The sequence below is a fragment of the Neodiprion fabricii genome, chromosome 3 (assembly GCF_021155785.1).
Source record: "Neodiprion fabricii isolate iyNeoFabr1 chromosome 3, iyNeoFabr1.1, whole genome shotgun sequence".
NCBI lineage: Eukaryota > Metazoa > Arthropoda > Insecta > Hymenoptera > Diprionidae > Neodiprion > Neodiprion fabricii.
Genome location: NC_060241.1, coordinates 12,587,595 through 12,605,709, shown reverse-complemented (window position 1 = coordinate 12,605,709; position 18,115 = coordinate 12,587,595). Strand labels below are relative to the sequence as shown.

Sequence of the window (18,115 nt, the reverse complement as noted above, 5' to 3'; positions counted from 1 at the left end):
GGTCGCGGTATATCGTATTACCGATTTCGAGGCGTGTTGATCACGCCAGGCGCCCAACAAATTTCCTGATATTGTTTTATTAGCCGAATTATTGTGCACGCGGTAAGTTCTCGGTCATTTCCTCCGAGTGACCGAGGTGCAAAAATAATCCACGTCACAATACAAATGCATATACAGGGTGTCCCTAAATTGAGGGACACGGACCAGCCAGCGTGATACCTGACTGAAATGCAACCGAGAATTTCTTTACTCGAAGCTCGTCCGACGCATAGTTTTTGAATTATAAGCGATAGCGTTAGGCCAATCAGAGTGCACCATTTCATCTGGATTTGCCGCCACGGAAATTGCTGTTTTGTTCGTCTGGGTGAATTATTATTATTCGGTTACAAAGTAAATATCGGCACCTCCCCTCTCTCGCTGTTGTACCCCTTCTCGAGCGCTGACCTCGGTATTGTTGCCGCGGCACACGCTGCCGGCCACACACCCACGGACGCACACTCGTGTGTGTGAAAATAAGCGAATGCCCAGCTACACAATACTACGAAACACACATCTACGAGTGAAAATGAAAATAAATCTCGAAATAAATCAGCGGATTTGAGATTTAATGTTATAAAACACTTTCAATCATCGATGTATGCATAAAACTAGAGATTTTAGATGATTGATTTGCCGTTAGGGTTCATAATTAGTCATTAAATCAATCTCAATTATGCTTTCCGAACATTTTTTGTGTCTTTGCAACATAACTTTTCCACTAGTTTGAAATTCATTATTGACATCCGATTTTTCAATAATGCGAGGGAACAACAACTCGCTGAATTGACGTGTCAATAGGTTTGTAAATCAATTACAATTCACCTGAGTTAACACAAAATAACTGAATAAATGAGAATTCACTGAATCACTAAAAATGATAACTGAAATCATGAGAATTATTTGAGATATAACTGAATTAGGAAGAGTTGTAATAAGTTAAGTTACGTTGAATTACTTTAGATTCGTGCCAAAATTTTATGGTTAGAGCGAAAAATAATTAAATTCAAATGAAAAAGTAATTTTAAATCAAGAAGAAGAAAATTCCCAAATACCTGAATTCAAATGAAGCAATTTCAATTTGATAAATCTATCTGAATTTGAGGAAAAATGATTATTATCATTTGGAATAGAAAACTGAAGTCGAATTACATGAATAAATTCAATTCATTTAACTCAAAAAAATATGGTGACATTCAAATTCCTAGTTATTTCCTTGTCCATTCAATGTGGGTCTGGAGTGGCAAGTAACGTTGAAATTGTTGGGATCAATGCTAGTGATGGCCACTTATCTGAGAATAATCGATGTATCGATTAATCGATTTCAACAAAGTAATCGGACACGGCTCGATTGAATTGTTAAAAATTAATCGATTTGGTGAATTTCTGCGTGTAGTCTTAATATCAGAAGAGATATTTTGATAATTCATAGTCTTACTCGAAATATTTTAAAGTTTGATAAATTTTCAGTGATTGATACATAAATCGCATACATCGATACTGTATTGCATCGTTCGTGTGAGTAAACAAGCGGCTCCAGACCCACATTAAATCGACGAGGAAATAACTAGGAATTTGAATGACACCATATTTTTTTGAGTTGAATTAATTGAATTTATTCATGTAATTCGACTTCAGTTCTCTATTCCAAATGATAATAATTATTTTTCCTCAAATTCAGATAGATTTATCAAATTGAAATTGCTTCATTTGAATTCAGGTATTTGGGAATTTTCTTCTTCTTGATTTAAAATTACTTTTTCATTTGAATTTGATTATTTTTTTCTCTAAACATAAAATTTTGGCACGAATCTAAAGTAATTCAACGTAACTTAACTTATTACAACTCTTCCTAATTCAGTTATATCTCAAATAATTCTCATGATTTCAGTTATCATTTTCAGTGATTCAGTGAATTCTCATTTATTCAGTTATTTTGTGTTAACTCAGGTGAATTGTAATTGATTTACAAACCTATTGACACGTCAATTCAGCCAGTTGTTGTTCCCTCGCATTATTGAAAAATCGGATGTCGATGATGAATTTCAAACTAGTGGAAAAGTTACGTTGCAAAGACACAAAAAATGTTCGGAAAGCATAATTCAGATTGATTGAATGACTAATTATGAACCCTAACGGCATATCAATCATCTAAAATCTCTAGTTTTATGCATACATCGATGATTGAAAGTGTTTTATAACATTAAATCTCAAATCCGCTGATTTATTTCGAGATTTATTTTCATTTTCACTCGTAGATGTGTGTTTCGTAGTATTGTGTAGCTGGGCATTCGCTTATTTTCACACACACGAGTGTGCGTCCGTGGGTGTGCGGCTGGCAGCGTGTGCCGCGGCAACAATACCGAGGTCAGCGCTCGAGAAGGGGTACAACAGCGAGAGAGGGGAGGTGCCGATATTTACTTTGTAACCGAATAATAATAATTCACCCAGACGAACAAAACAGCAATTTCCGTGGCGGCAAATCCAGATGAAATGGTGCACTCTGATTGGCCTAACGCTATCGCTTATAATTCAAAAACTATGCGTCGGACGAGCTTCGAGTAAAGAAATTCTCGGTTGCATTTCAGTCAGGTATCACGCTGGCTGGTCCGTGTCCCTCAATTTAGGGACACCCTGTATAATATAATGAGAAATAACCAGACAACTTCTTGATTAGTCAAATTATATTGTATTTACTAATGGTGTGTAATGCCTTTTTGTAATACCGTTACATCTATAATCCCAATAAAATGATATGATAAGCTCTTGACTCGAGAATTCTTTCACAGTAAAACCTCGATTGGGAGGTGCACCCTCAACTTGGAGGTAAACCCTTGACTTGGGGGTTAACCCTCACTTAAGAGGTAGGCCCTTAACTTGGGAGTAAACTCTCGACTTAGGAGTAGAACTTCGACTTGACAGTAAACCCTTAACTTGGGAGTAAACTCTTGACTTCTGAGTAGACCCTCAACTTAAAAGTAAACCCTCAACCTAAAAGTAAACCCTCAACTTGGGAGTAAACCCTCGACTTAGGAGTGAATCTTCGACTTCGAGGTTAACCCTGAATTAAGGGGTACGAATTTATCCCCTAGGGGTTATGAGTTATTTTGGAGGTTATTTTGGGGGTAAAATTGGGGATTTTTTCCGTAAAGGTGTACCAGACTACATGATAATCAATCCGTTAGGCGTGTCAGTCATCAAAAAATATGATATCGTATTACTTAATAATTTTATTACAAAAGTCAGTTTACTTACCCACTGATCACAGCTTCGATTCCTTCGGACACGGTAGTCTTGTTGAAGGCTTTCATATAAGTATGCATTTCTCTAAAGTATTTGGATATTGTGCTATCTGTATGGCTCCAGGAAATGGTCCCAAACTTGAACATCGGTTTATGTGAAAATGGTTTCGCTAGTCGGTGATCATCGACGCCAGTAAACTCGTGAAACTCTTCTCGGGTGATCATGAATGCTGCCAAATTGGCAGTATAGATTGCAAGAAATACAACAGCAAACATTGCCCAGACGTTAGTCATGAACCTGAAACAGAAAAAAAATCGAGTTTTATGATAAAACATTTGAAAAAACTGATCTACGTGATAATTTTAGTTTTTCAGTTCATATTTACCAAGGTAAGATATGGATGATCAATTATCAGTAAATGTTGAGTGACAAAACATTTAACAGCTATGTTATTATATTGTGTAGCATTCGGTTATATTTTTGTTTATTTGCCATAACGTTGAGTGTATTATAACTCATTCGTATTAAATTACTCTAAATAGGAACCGATGACAGATGGCAATTCATATTCCCCATTAATTTGATCCAGCTCTTTCAGATTATTATCTGTTGCTTCGACAATAAAATTTCCTGGTCATAAAAAACTTTCGGCCCATCGCAGAGGAAATAGGTGGAGTAAACGAGTATTTTTTTGCCAAGGAAGAGAGCTAATTCCGTAGAGGAGTCGTGATCTTGAAGAAACGTTTGAAAACACCCGCTGATCTTTGACGAGAGTTCTTGAACATGAAATGAGTGACGGAAAAGTCTTGTCCCTCGGCCAACCTATAATACAACCGACATTCATTGTGATATTCTCAAGTATGACGTTTACTACTATCAAGTAAGTCTCAAATAGTATTCACTTCTGAACATCGATGTCCCACAAATCTGACAATGAATATTAATGCGGTATAAGGTTCTTATAAGTGATTTGTATGAGATTCAACGTTTTGCATTTCCGCGAGTGGTGAAGATGTGACAGTACTGATCCAAAAATGGCGACGCATCGGCAGATTAGCCCCGATTCCTACCTTACCGACAGTCGGTATGTTACCACCGCGACGGTGAGCCTTACCCCCGATATTGTTACAGGCTGTTAACATGAACGGCACCACCTGTACTTTAGCTCGATTTTACCGACACAAAGTTTGACAATGAATTATTTGCTTAGTCAAATGAGCAGCCATTTTCATTTGTGCTTAGTCAGATGAGCGGCCACTTTGATTATTGTGTAGTCAGATGCGCAGCCATTTTGATTTTTTCACCGTCGGATGAGCAGACAATTCAAATTTTTTACTGTCAGACGGCAGACATTTTACCCTCGCAATTATTATGTCTGATCTTACCGACAGTTGGTGTTACCGGGTGTTGCCGCAGGTTTGTCGCATTATCGATCAATCGATATTCAATCGATCGACTCTGCGTGATGTTTCCAATGCGCGCTGCAAGATGCTAACTTTTTTAGTTATCATGTGGTTGGGCGAACGTTTGAAAAAATAACGATTGGATGCTTTGAATATTTGTTTATTTTATTTTATTTTTTACTGTCAGTTCCCGCCATACCCGTTGAAGTATGGCCCCAGAGGTCTATGTAGACCTGTGCGGGGCAAGGGAAGAGACGGATTAGTGACCATCATTATGCGTCAGCAGCTGTCTTAAGGTGTTCAATAGAAACACCCGCATTCGCACAAGGGGGAAAAGGGGGGAAAATGCAGAAAACCTTGCCCAGGTGTAGCCCGACCGAGTTCAAACCCCAACCCACCAACTCACCGCCTGAACGGTGTGACCCGTCTTACAATTTTTGCGAACCGCCGCTCAGGTCCTCCTTGACAAGCTGAGGATTTGAACGCAGGTCCTCTCGTTCCGTATTCTCGCACGCTACGCACTACGCTACTACGATCAGTAATAGATTGCAAAAAAATTTTTCTCGCGAAATACAGATCAAGACCTGTGGAATAGGGTGTTTTCATTGGGCGGAGATGGAAGTGGGGAATGAAATAAAACCTTTCAAAATAGCGGTTGAATGCTTTTGAATATATCGTGAAATTTTTTCCCCATCACATGCCCAACACTGATTAGGGTTGGGGTGTGCAGGCTCAGACCTGTTTGCCATAAAATTTTTTTATATCTCCTGATGCCGGGGGTGGTACAAAGCTTGGACCCCCCACCACCACGCACAAACTCCTGCGATCTATCGGCATATATTAGCTCAACGCATCCGATGAAAAATTGTAGTGGGGGTGGGTGGTATATAAAACGTGAGCCTATTCCGATAGTCACCCCGTTCTCATCGTCTCTTAGCGTCGTGAACTGTTCTGACTGGTGAAAAAAAAAAAACTCTGATTGAAACGCAATGGATCTGACAAAAGTTCACCACGTCAGCGGCCTGGCGAATCTGCCAACCAAGAAGATGTCGGAGCTCGAAATTGAGGAGGTGTATGACGTCACTGGGTTACGACTGGTCAAAACAAAATTTGGGGTACGTGTTCTGGCGACGATTGAAGGTGAATACAACGTCTTCTTACCACCGAGAATCGCGAGGGTTCTACAAGAAGATTCCGATCAGTTGGCTGAAATGTGAGAACCAAGGGGTGGGGAATTCAACAAGTTTGAATTTTCATGCAGTTATGTACCGTAAATGAACTATGCGATCCCCTCTACTTCTACAAAATTCATCCGCGAGGGGATAAAAGCGGGTGTGCTGGAAATAGAATAGTCAGTCTTCTACCTGCTGTCTAACGGTAAAATCGAGCGCAACATTCCCATTCTTCAACATGGCAATGATACTAGACGTGCAATGTTTTATAGGCCATAACATGAAGTTTGTACCCAAGGAAGTTGCAGTTATCAACGTAAACGGGTCGGGTCTGGATTACATCATTTTCAAGCCACCCTATGATTTGGCGAGCTTACCGCTTGAACGTAGAGCTACTATTGTCTGGTTGACACACAACCACCACGGAATATCATGGAATGCTGGCAACAAATCTCACGAGGATGTACCGAAGATTGTGAGAAAAATGGTGAGAAATGCGTGTTACGTATACGTCAAAGGGAAGGATAAGAAAGCATGGCTGACGGAGATCATCGATGGTACAACGAGGGTTATTAATATGGAAGATTTGCACATCACACCCCCTGCACTGGAAACATTGAGGCATATGGAAGCGGCACCCTGGCATGACTTAAACCATGGATACTTCCAATCGAATAACCTCCAGCAAGCAGCAGTGCCAGGCTCGATTTGGTATGATGACAACCCTGAATACATCCTGGCATAGAACTGCGCCGTTTAAAAATGTGCAGTGACTAAGGAGTTGGTACTTGAAGGAGTGTACCGGCTCCCTCGAGAAATTCTTCCGCCTGTACAAAGAATTAGACGGTTTAAGGGAAATGGTATCTGAGGATATAGCTTTTCTACCAAAAGAATTCGTCTACACGTGTGCCTCAAACACCATCAATGATGTGTGGGATACACTGTCTGAGAATATGAAAATGGATGCCAGTTGCCGCAGATGCCTCCTGCATTATACACCAGGAACCGGTGGCGATATAGTGGATGGGCCGAATCCTCTAGTAAAAGACTGTCTGGAATGCAACCGTCTGTCTAAAAAATGCTCGCAATATGCACAAAAATACCAGTAGAATTCATTACAATTATACATATTATATTTTACACATAGAATTAAAATGGAATATCCAATACAATTATTCACCTATCTAGGAAATACAATTTATTACAATTATATACCAGTTTATACATAGAATTGAAAATGAAATTATTTACATATTCAAAAAAATAGAATTTGTTACAACTTTGCATATATCTTTATAAGTTTTATCTGTTCTTTCCATGTAAATTTATCTCGTGGGAAAATGTGACAATATTATTAATTTTGTTTGCTGTAAAATACACGATAAATAATTGTAAATTTTATTCTTCAATATAATCCCCATTATCATATACATTTAATAAAGTACTCAAAAAAGTAGAAACTCGTTGAAGTCTTTGAGACGATTTAGAAAGCGCAAAGTATAGAAATTTCATTGCACAACACGTTAGCTCACCGAAATAATCAGGTAACGGCTTACCCGACTGTAGGATTGCGCGAAAGGAGGAGCAAGATGTTGATTATAGCTACTGGGATGATCCAAATGAAATTGTAGATCATCTCCGACTACTTATGGCGTTGTAGGCTGTAGGCAATACCAACCATTCCAACGAAATAGTCTCCATTATTGAGGAGTTGCGCGAGGCTGTTAGTTTACCGTTCGGGACGTTCGGGGGCTACCAGGTTATCTGAAGCGCTCCAGGCTCGCTGCAAATCAGTTGAATGTGTCTTGGTGGACTTGGACCTGTGCAGAACAATTTACGCGAAAAGTCATCATCGGTGTGCCTAAAAATACACCCAAACGGAATAAAGCTTGATTAAAAATGCTACTGAACTTATGATTCATAGAATTATTTAAGTAGGGCAATTTCACCGAGTCTGCTCATCGTTCGCTCCACTATCCGGAGATTACGTTTACAAACAACAAACAAGTACAGAGGTGCTTTGATCTATGCAAAACACTCATTTCTTAATAAAATCCCTCGCAACAACTTTTCCCTATGAAATTACATTTGCTATTAATAAATAAGGAAAAATATATATTCTTCACGAAACGTGTTAATGGGACACCGATGCGTTTGAGATTCATCGATTCGTTTCGATTTATGGCTAGCAGCAGTGCTAAACTTTACTCATATTCAAATGATGCAGATAAACACATAACGCGTAAATTTTATAATAATCCCACACAGTTTAGTTTGATGACCCGCAAAGGTGTTTTTCCCTATGTCGATTGTTGTGTGAAACTTGATAAAACGCGATCACCTGCAAAGAAGCATTTCTACTTACACCTTTGCGATGCAGATATTTCAGACGCCGATTACGAACACGCTAAAAATGTTTGGGGGAAATTCCATTCAAAGTCATTGGGGGACTTTTTATATTTATATTTAGAGACTGATGTTCTTTTTCTTGCCAATTTTTGTCAAAATTTAATTTTCTCGTTTCGAAACGAAAAAGTTCACTACTTAAATAATTCTATGAATCATAAGTTCAGTAGCATTTTTAATCAAGCTTTATTCCGTTTGGGTGTATTTTTAGGCACACCGATGATGACTTTTCGCGTAAATTGTTCTGCACAGGTCCAAGTCCACCAAGACACATTCAACTGATTTGCAGCGAGCCTGGAGCGCTTCAGATAACCTGGTAGCCCCCGAACGTCCCGAACGGTAAACTAACAGCCTCGCGCAACTCCTCAATAATGGAGACTATTTCGTTGGAATGGTTGGTATTGCCTACAGCCTACAACGCCATAAGTAGTCGGAGATGATCTACAATTTCATTTGGATCATCCCAGTAGCTATAATCAACATCTTGCTCCTCCTTTCGCGCAATCCTACAGTCGGGTAAGCCGTTACCTGATTATTTCGGTGAGCTAACGTGTTGTGCAATGAAATTTCTATACTTTGCGCTTTCTAAATCGTCTCAAAGACTTCAACGAGTTTCTACTTTTTTGAGTACTTTATTAAATGTATATGATAATGGGGATTATATTGAAGAATAAAATTTACAATTATTTATCGTGTATTTTACAGCAAACAAAATTAATAATATTGTCACATTTTCCCACGAGATAAATTTACATGGAAAGAACAGATAAAACTTATAAAGATATATGCAAAGTTGTAACAAATTCTATTTTTTTGAATATGTAAATAATTTCATTTTCAATTCTATGTATAAACTGGTATATAATTGTAATAAATTGTATTTCCTAGATAGGTGAATAATTGTATTGGATATTCCATTTTAATTCTATGTGTAAAATATAATATGTATAATTGTAATGAATTCTACTGGTATTTTTGTGCATATTGCGAGCATTTTTTAGACAGACGGTTGCATTCCAGACAGTCTTTTACTAGAGGATTCGGCCCATCCACTATATCGCCACCGGTTCCTGGTGTATAATGCAGGAGGCATCTGCGGCAACTGGCATCCATTTTCATATTCTCAGACAGTGTATCCCACACATCATTGATGGTGTTTGAGGCACACGTGTAGACGAATTCTTTTGGTAGAAAAGCTATATCCTCAGATACCATTTCCCTTAAACCGTCTAATTCTTTGTACAGGCGGAAGAATTTCTCGAGGGAGCCGGTACACTCCTTCAAGTACCAACTCCTTAGTCACTGCACATTTTTAAACGGCGCAGTTCTATGCCAGGATGTATTCAGGGTTGTCATCATACCAAATCGAGCCTGGCACTGCTGCTTGCTGGAGGTTATTCGATTGGAAGTATCCATGGTTTAAGTCATGCCAGGGTGCCGCTTCCATATGCCTCAATGTTTCCAGTGCAGGGGGTGTGATGTGCAAATCTTCCATATTAATAACCCTCGTTGTACCATCGATGATCTCCGTCAGCCATGCTTTCTTATCCTTCCCTTTGACGTATACGTAACACGCATTTCTCACCATTTTTCTCACAATCTTCGGTACATCCTCGTGAGATTTGTTGCCAGCATTCCATGATATTCCGTGGTGGTTGTGTGTCAACCAGACAATAGTAGCTCTACGTTCAAGCGGTAAGCTCGCCAAATCATAGGGTGGCTTGAAAATGATGTAATCCAGACCCGACCCGTTTACGTTGATAACTGCAACTTCCTTGGGTACAAACTTCATGTTATGGCCTATAAAACATTGCACGTCTAGTATCATTGCCATGTTGAAGAATGGGAATGTTGCGCTCGATTTTACCGTTAGACAGCAGGTAGAAGACTGACTATTCTATTTCCAGCACACCCGCTTTTATCCCCTCGCGGATGAATTTTGTAGAAGTAGAGGGGATCGCATAGTTCATTTACGGTACATAACTGCATGAAAATTCAAACTTGTTGAATTCCCCACCCCTTGGTTCTCACATTTCAGCCAACTGATCGGAATCTTCTTGTAGAACCCTCGCGATTCTCGGTGGTAAGAAGACGTTGTATTCACCTTCAATCGTCGCCAGAACACGTACCCCAAATTTTGTTTTGACCAGTCGTAACCCAGTGACGTCATACACCTCCTCAATTTCGAGCTCCGACATCTTCTTGGTTGGCAGATTCGCCAGGCCGCTGACGTGGTGAACTTTTGTCAGATCCATTGCGTTTCAATCAGAGTTTTTTTTTTTTCACCAGTCAGAACAGTTCACGACGCTAAGAGACGATGAGAACGGGGTGACTATCGGAATAGGCTCACGTTTTATATACCACCCACCCCCACTACAATTTTTCATCGGATGCGTTGAGCTAATATATGCCGATAGATCGCAGGAGTTTGTGCGTGGTGGTGGGGGGTCCAAGCTTTGTACCACCCCCGGCATCAGGAGATATAAAAAAATTTTATGGCAAACAGGTCTGAGCCTGCACACCCCAACCCTAATCAGTGTTGGGCATGTGATGGGGAAAAAATTTCACGATATATTCAAAAGCATTCAACCGCTATTTTGAAAGGTTTTATTTCATTCCCCACTTCCATCTCCGCCCAATGAAAACACCCTATTCCACAGGTCTTGATCTGTATTTCGCGAGAAAAATTTTTTTGCAATCTATTACTGATCGTAGTAGCGTAGTGCGTAGCGTGCGAGAATACGGAACGAGAGGACCTGCGTTCAAATCCTCAGCTTGTCAAGGAGGACCTGAGCGGCGGTTCGCAAAAATTGTAAGACGGGTCACACCGTTCAGGCGGTGAGTTGGTGGGTTGGGGTTTGAACTCGGTCGGGCTACACCTGGGCAAGGTTTTCTGCATTTTCCCCCCTTTTCCCCCTTGTGCGAATGCGGGTGTTTCTATTGAACACCTTAAGACAGCTGCTGACGCATAATGATGGTCACTAATCCGTCTCTTCCCTTGCCCCGCACAGGTCTACATAGACCTCTGGGGCCATACTTCAACGGGTATGGCGGGAACTGACAGTAAAAAATAAAATAAAATAAACAAATATTCAAAGCATCCAATCGTTATTTTTTCAAACGTTCGCCCAACCACATGATAACTAAAAAAGTTAGCATCTTGCAGCGCGCATTGGAAACATCACGCAGAGTCGATCGATTGAATATCGATTGATCGATAATGCGACAAACCTGCGGCAACACCCGGTAACACCAACTGTCGGTAAGATCAGACATAATAATTGCGAGGGTAAAATGTCTGCCGTCTGACAGTAAAAAATTTGAATTGTCTGCTCATCCGACGGTGAAAAAATCAAAATGGCTGCGCATCTGACTACACAATAATCAAAGTGGCCGCTCATCTGACTAAGCACAAATGAAAATGGCTGCTCATTTGACTAAGCAAATAATTCATTGTCAAACTTTGTGTCGGTAAAATCGAGCTAAAGTACAGGTGGTGCCGTTCATGTTAACAGCCTGTAACAATATCGGGGGTAAGGCTCACCGTCGCGGTGGTAACATACCGACTGTCGGTAAGGTAGGAATCGGGGCTAATCTGCCGATGCGTTGCCATTTTTGGATCAGAACTGTCATATCTATACTACTTTCGCGCCAAAATGTATTGATTCTCAATGTAACTGAAAGTGCATTCGTTAGTAAAATCATCGACCACGCCGCGAATGTTAGAAAATCGTTTTTCGCCATCCGCCATCTTGGGCACGCGACCACGTGAGGAAACGAGCCGTGTGTGCCTTTGCAAAAAACCTCGTTGTTCGGCACGAATTCGCCATCTTCAACACGCGACACCTCGTGTCTCGATACATACGGTAAGCTTTCATTCTTTCTTCACGCATACCCATGCTGAGAGAGAAAGACAGCTGGTGTCATACATACAGTGATGTTGCAGCGTAACGTGCGTCGTGCGTATATGTATAGATATACGCACGTCGGTGAAACAAAGGTTTTCGTGAAGTTTCATAGCACGTTTAGAAAAATTGCAAACAATTTTTCAGATTCGTCTTGTATCTATAAAGTTCAATGCTTTATATTAAAAAAACATTTCGTTCAGTTTGTCGTGTATCTATATGGTTGAATACTCAACATCAAAAACATTTCGTGTAATTCCATAGTGTGTTTTCCATTGTGTGTATCAATAACGACACAAATCAAAGCATTTCGAGCAGTGTGTATATATAGATATGTCGGAAAAGAATGAGGAGGATATATCATCAAGTGAATTCGAAACTTGAACTTTAAATGAGTCCACCTTATCGAGCGTCAAGCGTTAATCTGCATGCTGTGAATATCGCTCTATCTCATAGAAAAGTTTTGAACAAATGAACAGGTATCAAAAAATTATAATAACAATAGTATAAGAAAGATTGAAATAACAATAGTATACGCATGAAGTTGGCGATGGGGTGAGATGCCGAAAGCAAAACAAAAAGCATCTAGCAAACAAAACTTCTTTCGACAGCTGTCATCGGCTGTTTATTACAGTCTTTGACAAATATCTTTATAGGTATCTGTTTCTGACACGCAAAAAATGAACATGCAAACTAAAATTATCGAGATGATTTCCAACGGGAATTGTCTTTTCCGCGCGCTGGCGTATTGTGTATAGTGTGTATACGGCACTCAAGATCGACACCCAGAGGTGAGACTGAGTATCGTTTCAAATATAGTGGATGATTGGTCTACATACGCGGGTTTTATTACACGTAATGAGTCGAACGGTGCTGTGATTAGGTCACCTGGTGATTACAAATCACATATGAATAAAAATGGAATATACGGGGGAGAAACCGAATTATTTGAAGCTACGGACATTTTTAAGATGTGTTTAATCGTGTATCGGAAAGGACAAATTCATCCACACCGAATCGGATCCCAAAATGGAACGCAATTCTCGCTACTCTTCACCGGCGACGGAGACAGTGGACACTTTGATGTCTTGCAGAACCAAAATAAAATTCAGATAGTGAGTAATAAGTATCAAAAGTAACAAGCAAATGATAGTAAATCTAAATACATCACCAAACAGTTAAAAGAAAAGCCAGGATTCACGATGACAATGGAGAAAGAAGGAGTTTCAAGCAGCAGACAAGGCGATGAAGATGGTGGATGGTCGGAAGTATTACAAAAGAAAGAGGAAAATAGAATTGTAAGCGCGAAAACCAAATAAGCCATAGAATAATATCCAACAAATATTCGTATAACCAGGCAAGAGGACGACCAGAATCTATGTTGACCACAAGGGAAATAGGTGTTTTGCGGATGGAACAGCAACGCAAATACAGTAAAAAAAATAATATTGTAACGTACTTTGACGTTACGGAAAATAAATATGGATCCGCGAGTTTAATTATCAAGTCAAAAGAAATCAAGAGCGTGAATAAAATGTTGTGAAAAATGCTTTAATGCAAGATATATGTTTCTCGTTTAAAGTCTGAAACAAGACTGTTTTTGCAATAATGTTGGTTGACACAGCAACCTTATTCTTTTGAAAGACATAAGAGGTTTATAAACGTCTTTTATCTATGCTGACTACTAGATCATTAAAGAGGGGGCAAAACGAGTGATTTCACCCTTTGTAACACTACTCCCCCCCGAGGAAAAGAGTCGTCCCGACTCGGGAAAGATAAAACAATTATAAAAGCGATCTAGCAGTCAGTGCTCAAAGGTGAGTTGGAGCTGTGGCCCAAAAAAATTTAAGGACTCCCTCTTTTTACTATCTGGCATTTGCCCACAGTCTCAAGGTAAACCACAGAAAACCTTGAGCAGATATTTGAGCGTTAAATAACTTCAAAAATTTATGTGCCTTGTTTTCACAAAGGTTAGTGTTATAGAGTGTTGTGTATCTTCATGAATTTGAAGACATCAAAATCATCCGGATCGTCGTCGAAAAGAAAATTCATTTCTCTTCAGGGAAAATAGCCCGGTGAATCAAACACAGATGAGTACTACGAGGCGGGAAACCATAACTGGGAGAACTCTGGGTCCTAGGCAACGTAAAGGCTGATTCCCTCTGAGAACCGGCACAGGAAACAGGGAAAAGGAATGGGTGACTGAATCCAAGGCTTCTTCAGAGACAGCACACCCTAGAGTTTGAAGGACAAATGTGAGTAGTGGTATAACAATTCAAATTCACTAAGTGAATTTGGGAGTTAGTGAATTTGGGAGAATACACGAATAAGAAAAATTAAATGTGTATTTAAAAGAAAAGAAACGATCTTATCTGAATCATTTCTGTGTCCTTCTTCAAAATAAAACCACCAGTCATCTTCAGGAATCGGGGAAAGATTGGATGAGAAAAGGCTGTGTCAAGTAACCTGAAAAAGTACTCACAAAAACTGACACTTAAGGTTAATAAAATGTGAAAATCAAGCAATCGCTCATCGACCTCGAAAAATAATCGTGGCTTTTTTCACATTAATAAACCAAAGCCTATCCGACACAAAACTCGATTCTGAAGAAGAAATTTCTAGAAGGAAACAAAACTTTTAGAAAAACAAAAGATCATTTGAAAACAAACAACTTCTTATATTGAAAACATCAGATCGTTGTTGTTCTCCGGCCGGCACGGACGCCGGCCGGGGCGTCCTCCCATATTTCCAAATGAATTCCCAAGAACTTCCCCAATCTCCACTGTTGCCTGGCACTTCGTTGACAGTGTGCCAGACAACTCTTCTGACCAGCACGCTTCGTGCAAAGAGCGGCAGCCAACCGTGAGCCCGGAGAAGGTACTTGACCAGGACTCGACACTGATCGACACGGCAACGGTCCTTGGAGCCGCGCTGAAATCTGACTCCTTCTCGACGATAATAAATGTAAGCTCTTTGAAAAGTTTATTAATCAAAAGAAATGATTCAATTCTAATTTGAAAGATCCGAATAAAAAGAGCAAACCCATCTTAAAATCACTCTCTCTTATTTATAGAGCAACGCTTGAAGCAACATTAGGTTCGACGTAGTAAAATCGAGCCGACCAAAACCCAATTTCGTCTAAGCGTCATCACGCCTCGAACCTACAAAATGGAGACCAGCTACACAAAATGTCGATTGCAAGAAGATGAATTTTTTTAGGACATAACCTTTTACAATCTTTATGTTTTTTTCAATAAAGAAAATCTATTTTATCATTTTTCATGTCCTTTACTTAATTGAGTGTATCTCTTAATAAAGCAAGTATAAGTTAACTATATACTATCCGCATGTTAGGGAAGTACAAAAATCTTTAAAAACTTGATCGGCCGTAGCTTCTGCATTGATAACTGAAACAGGAGCCGATAAAGAAGAAAAGGTTTGTTTCACTAGCCAATCTTCATGAACCTCATGAATAGTTCTGAGTAGCTCTAAAGAAATACTCGATTCTTCCTCACGAGAACGGGAACTGACTCGAGCAAAAGAAGTTTCTAGGGAAATTCGCAAATAAACAATCAAATCTACTCTGAGCTCAGACGAGCGAATGAGAAGATCAAAATTTTTCATCAATGAATGAGATTCGAAGTCGCGAAAATTACCTAACCTTCGGCGAGCTTCTACAAAACAATTGCTACTGAATATCGATCTTTCCATCACCTTTACAGGCAATGAAGTCGTCTGCAGATGTCTATCTAACATAACCATTTGAGCGAAATGCTGAAAATAATAGCAATAACGATCTGGGTCCTGATACATCAAATCTAAAAGATTAATTCCAGCTACATCTTGATATTCCTCAAGAGGTTCCAAAAGTGTACAGACCTGGCGATCTGCTAAAAATTTCTTGGTGAAAGTTGTTTTTCCGCATCCGATATTTCCTTCAATAATAATCGTAAGCGGTCGAGTTTTACTCAAATGAATTCCAAAAGGCAAATTCTTCTCCCAATCGATGACCGACTGTTAAGAAGGCCATATCGATCACAGTCGTCAAGGGTGTTCGTTTGAAGATCTAACCTCGAAGGATGTTCCTGGTCTTGGAGAGACTGTGCCAGGTTGATCCTCTTCAAAAGGAGCAAGACGATCCAAGTGAACCACTTTCTGACGCAAATGAGGAGATCTTCGGATTCTATAAGCAACATCATTTATCCGGTTAACCACTCAGTAAGGGCCTTCCCAATTTCTTTGTAGCTTTGGACATCGTCCTTTCTGTCTTTAAAGTTGAAAGAGCCAGACAGAATCTCCAGGATTATATTTTAAATCTCTGGCTCGAATATCATAACGAGTTTTCAATTTATCTGAAGCCATAGAAATTCTATTCCTAGCAAAGTGATGAATTTCTTCTAAACGTTGTTGTAATAAAAAGGCATAATCTGTTTGATGCTGTCTTTGCACAGGAACAGGGCCTTCCTCTAAATCTGACGAAAGTCGAAGATTTCTTCCAGTAAGCATGAGGGCTATCGTCTGCTTCGTCGTCTCATGAATCGCAGATCTGTAAGATAAGAGGAAGAAAGGGATCCAGGAGTCCCAGTTTCTCTGATTCTGCTCTACGGAGGACGACAAATACTGTAGCAAGGTTCGATTCAGACGCTCTATTATGCCGTCAGATTGCGGATGCAAAGGAGTCGCACGAGTTTTTCTAACCCCTAAAATTTGAATAACCTCTTTCATTAAGGTTGACTCAAAATTTCGGCCTTGATTAGTATGAAGTTCTAGAGGAACTCCGTGTCTACAAATAAACTCTTTAACGAATGCCTGTGCTACAGTGGAGGCTTCTTGATCAGCGAGAGGAACCACTTTAGGCCACTTAGTAAAATAATCAGCAATAACCAAAGCATATTTATTTTCAGAATGGGTTATCGGGAGAGGGCCAAGGATATCCATTGCTATCCTTTCAAATGGAGCTCCCACGTTGTAAATTTGAAGAGAGCTTTGTCCCTTCGCTCGAGGTCCTTTCTTTGCCGTGCAGATTCGACATCTTTGACACCAATTTTCAACGTCCATCCGGCAACGGGGCCAAAAGTGGAAGTCGCGAATTCTGCCCAGAGTTTTATTTGAAGCGAAATGTCCGCCTGCAGGAGAATCATGATAAAGAGCAAAAATCTCTGGAACTCGTGACCTGGGAACCAAAAGTTGCCACCTGATTTCTTTCAAGTCTGCAGATTCCCATTTTCGGTATAAAATTCCATCAATTAAAAGGATAGAGTCCCATTGAGCCCAATAAATTTTCAAATCTGACTCGGCTAAAGATATATCCTGCCAGTCCAGGCGAGTTTCTGCTTCTTTCCAAGACTTCACTTGATTCAAAGTGTCGTCCTCTTGTTGTGATTTTCTCCATTCCTCCTGGTTATTTTCGAAAGAAATCTTCCGTATTATAAGAGAGGGGTCACGATTTTTCTCTAATCGTGCCCACTGTTTTACACTCTGGCATTTCCTCGCAGGGTCGTCTAGAGAGAGCATCGGCGTTTCCATGATGAATTCCTGCTCGATGACGAATATCAAAATCGTACTGACCGAGCCTTTCTAACCATCTAGCTACCTGACCTTCGGGAGATTTAAACGAAAGTAGCCACCTGAGAGAAGCATGATCTGTACGTATCAAAAATCTCCTACCGTACAAATAATGATGAAAATGTACTACGGTCTTAACAACAGCTAAAAGTTCTCTACGAGCGACACAATAATTCCTCTCGGTTTTACTCAAAACTCTGCTGAAATAGCTTATCACTCTCTCTTGACCTCCCTGAATTTGTGACAGAACCCCGCCTATTCCTGAAAGAGAGGCATCCGTATCTAAAATAAAAGGAATTTCGACCTCTGGATAAGCTAAAATCGGCGAAGAAATAAGATTTTCTTTTAATTTCTTGAAAGCCTCTTCGCATTCCGGGGTCCAGTC

General features: G+C 39.9%; 1 protein-coding gene across 1 annotated transcript in view; it reads right to left on the bottom strand.

Moving 5' to 3' along the window:
- Positions 1-18,115, bottom strand: part of LOC124178533 (glutamate receptor ionotropic, NMDA 2B) — a 2,057,245-nt gene that overhangs the window by 705,605 nt on the left and 1,333,525 nt on the right. Inside the window, exon 13 of the mRNA XM_046561964.1 lies at positions 3,292-3,576. Coding sequence (XP_046417920.1) covers positions 3,292-3,576 — 285 coding nt within the window. The remainder of the gene's footprint in view (positions 1-3,291; positions 3,577-18,115) is intronic.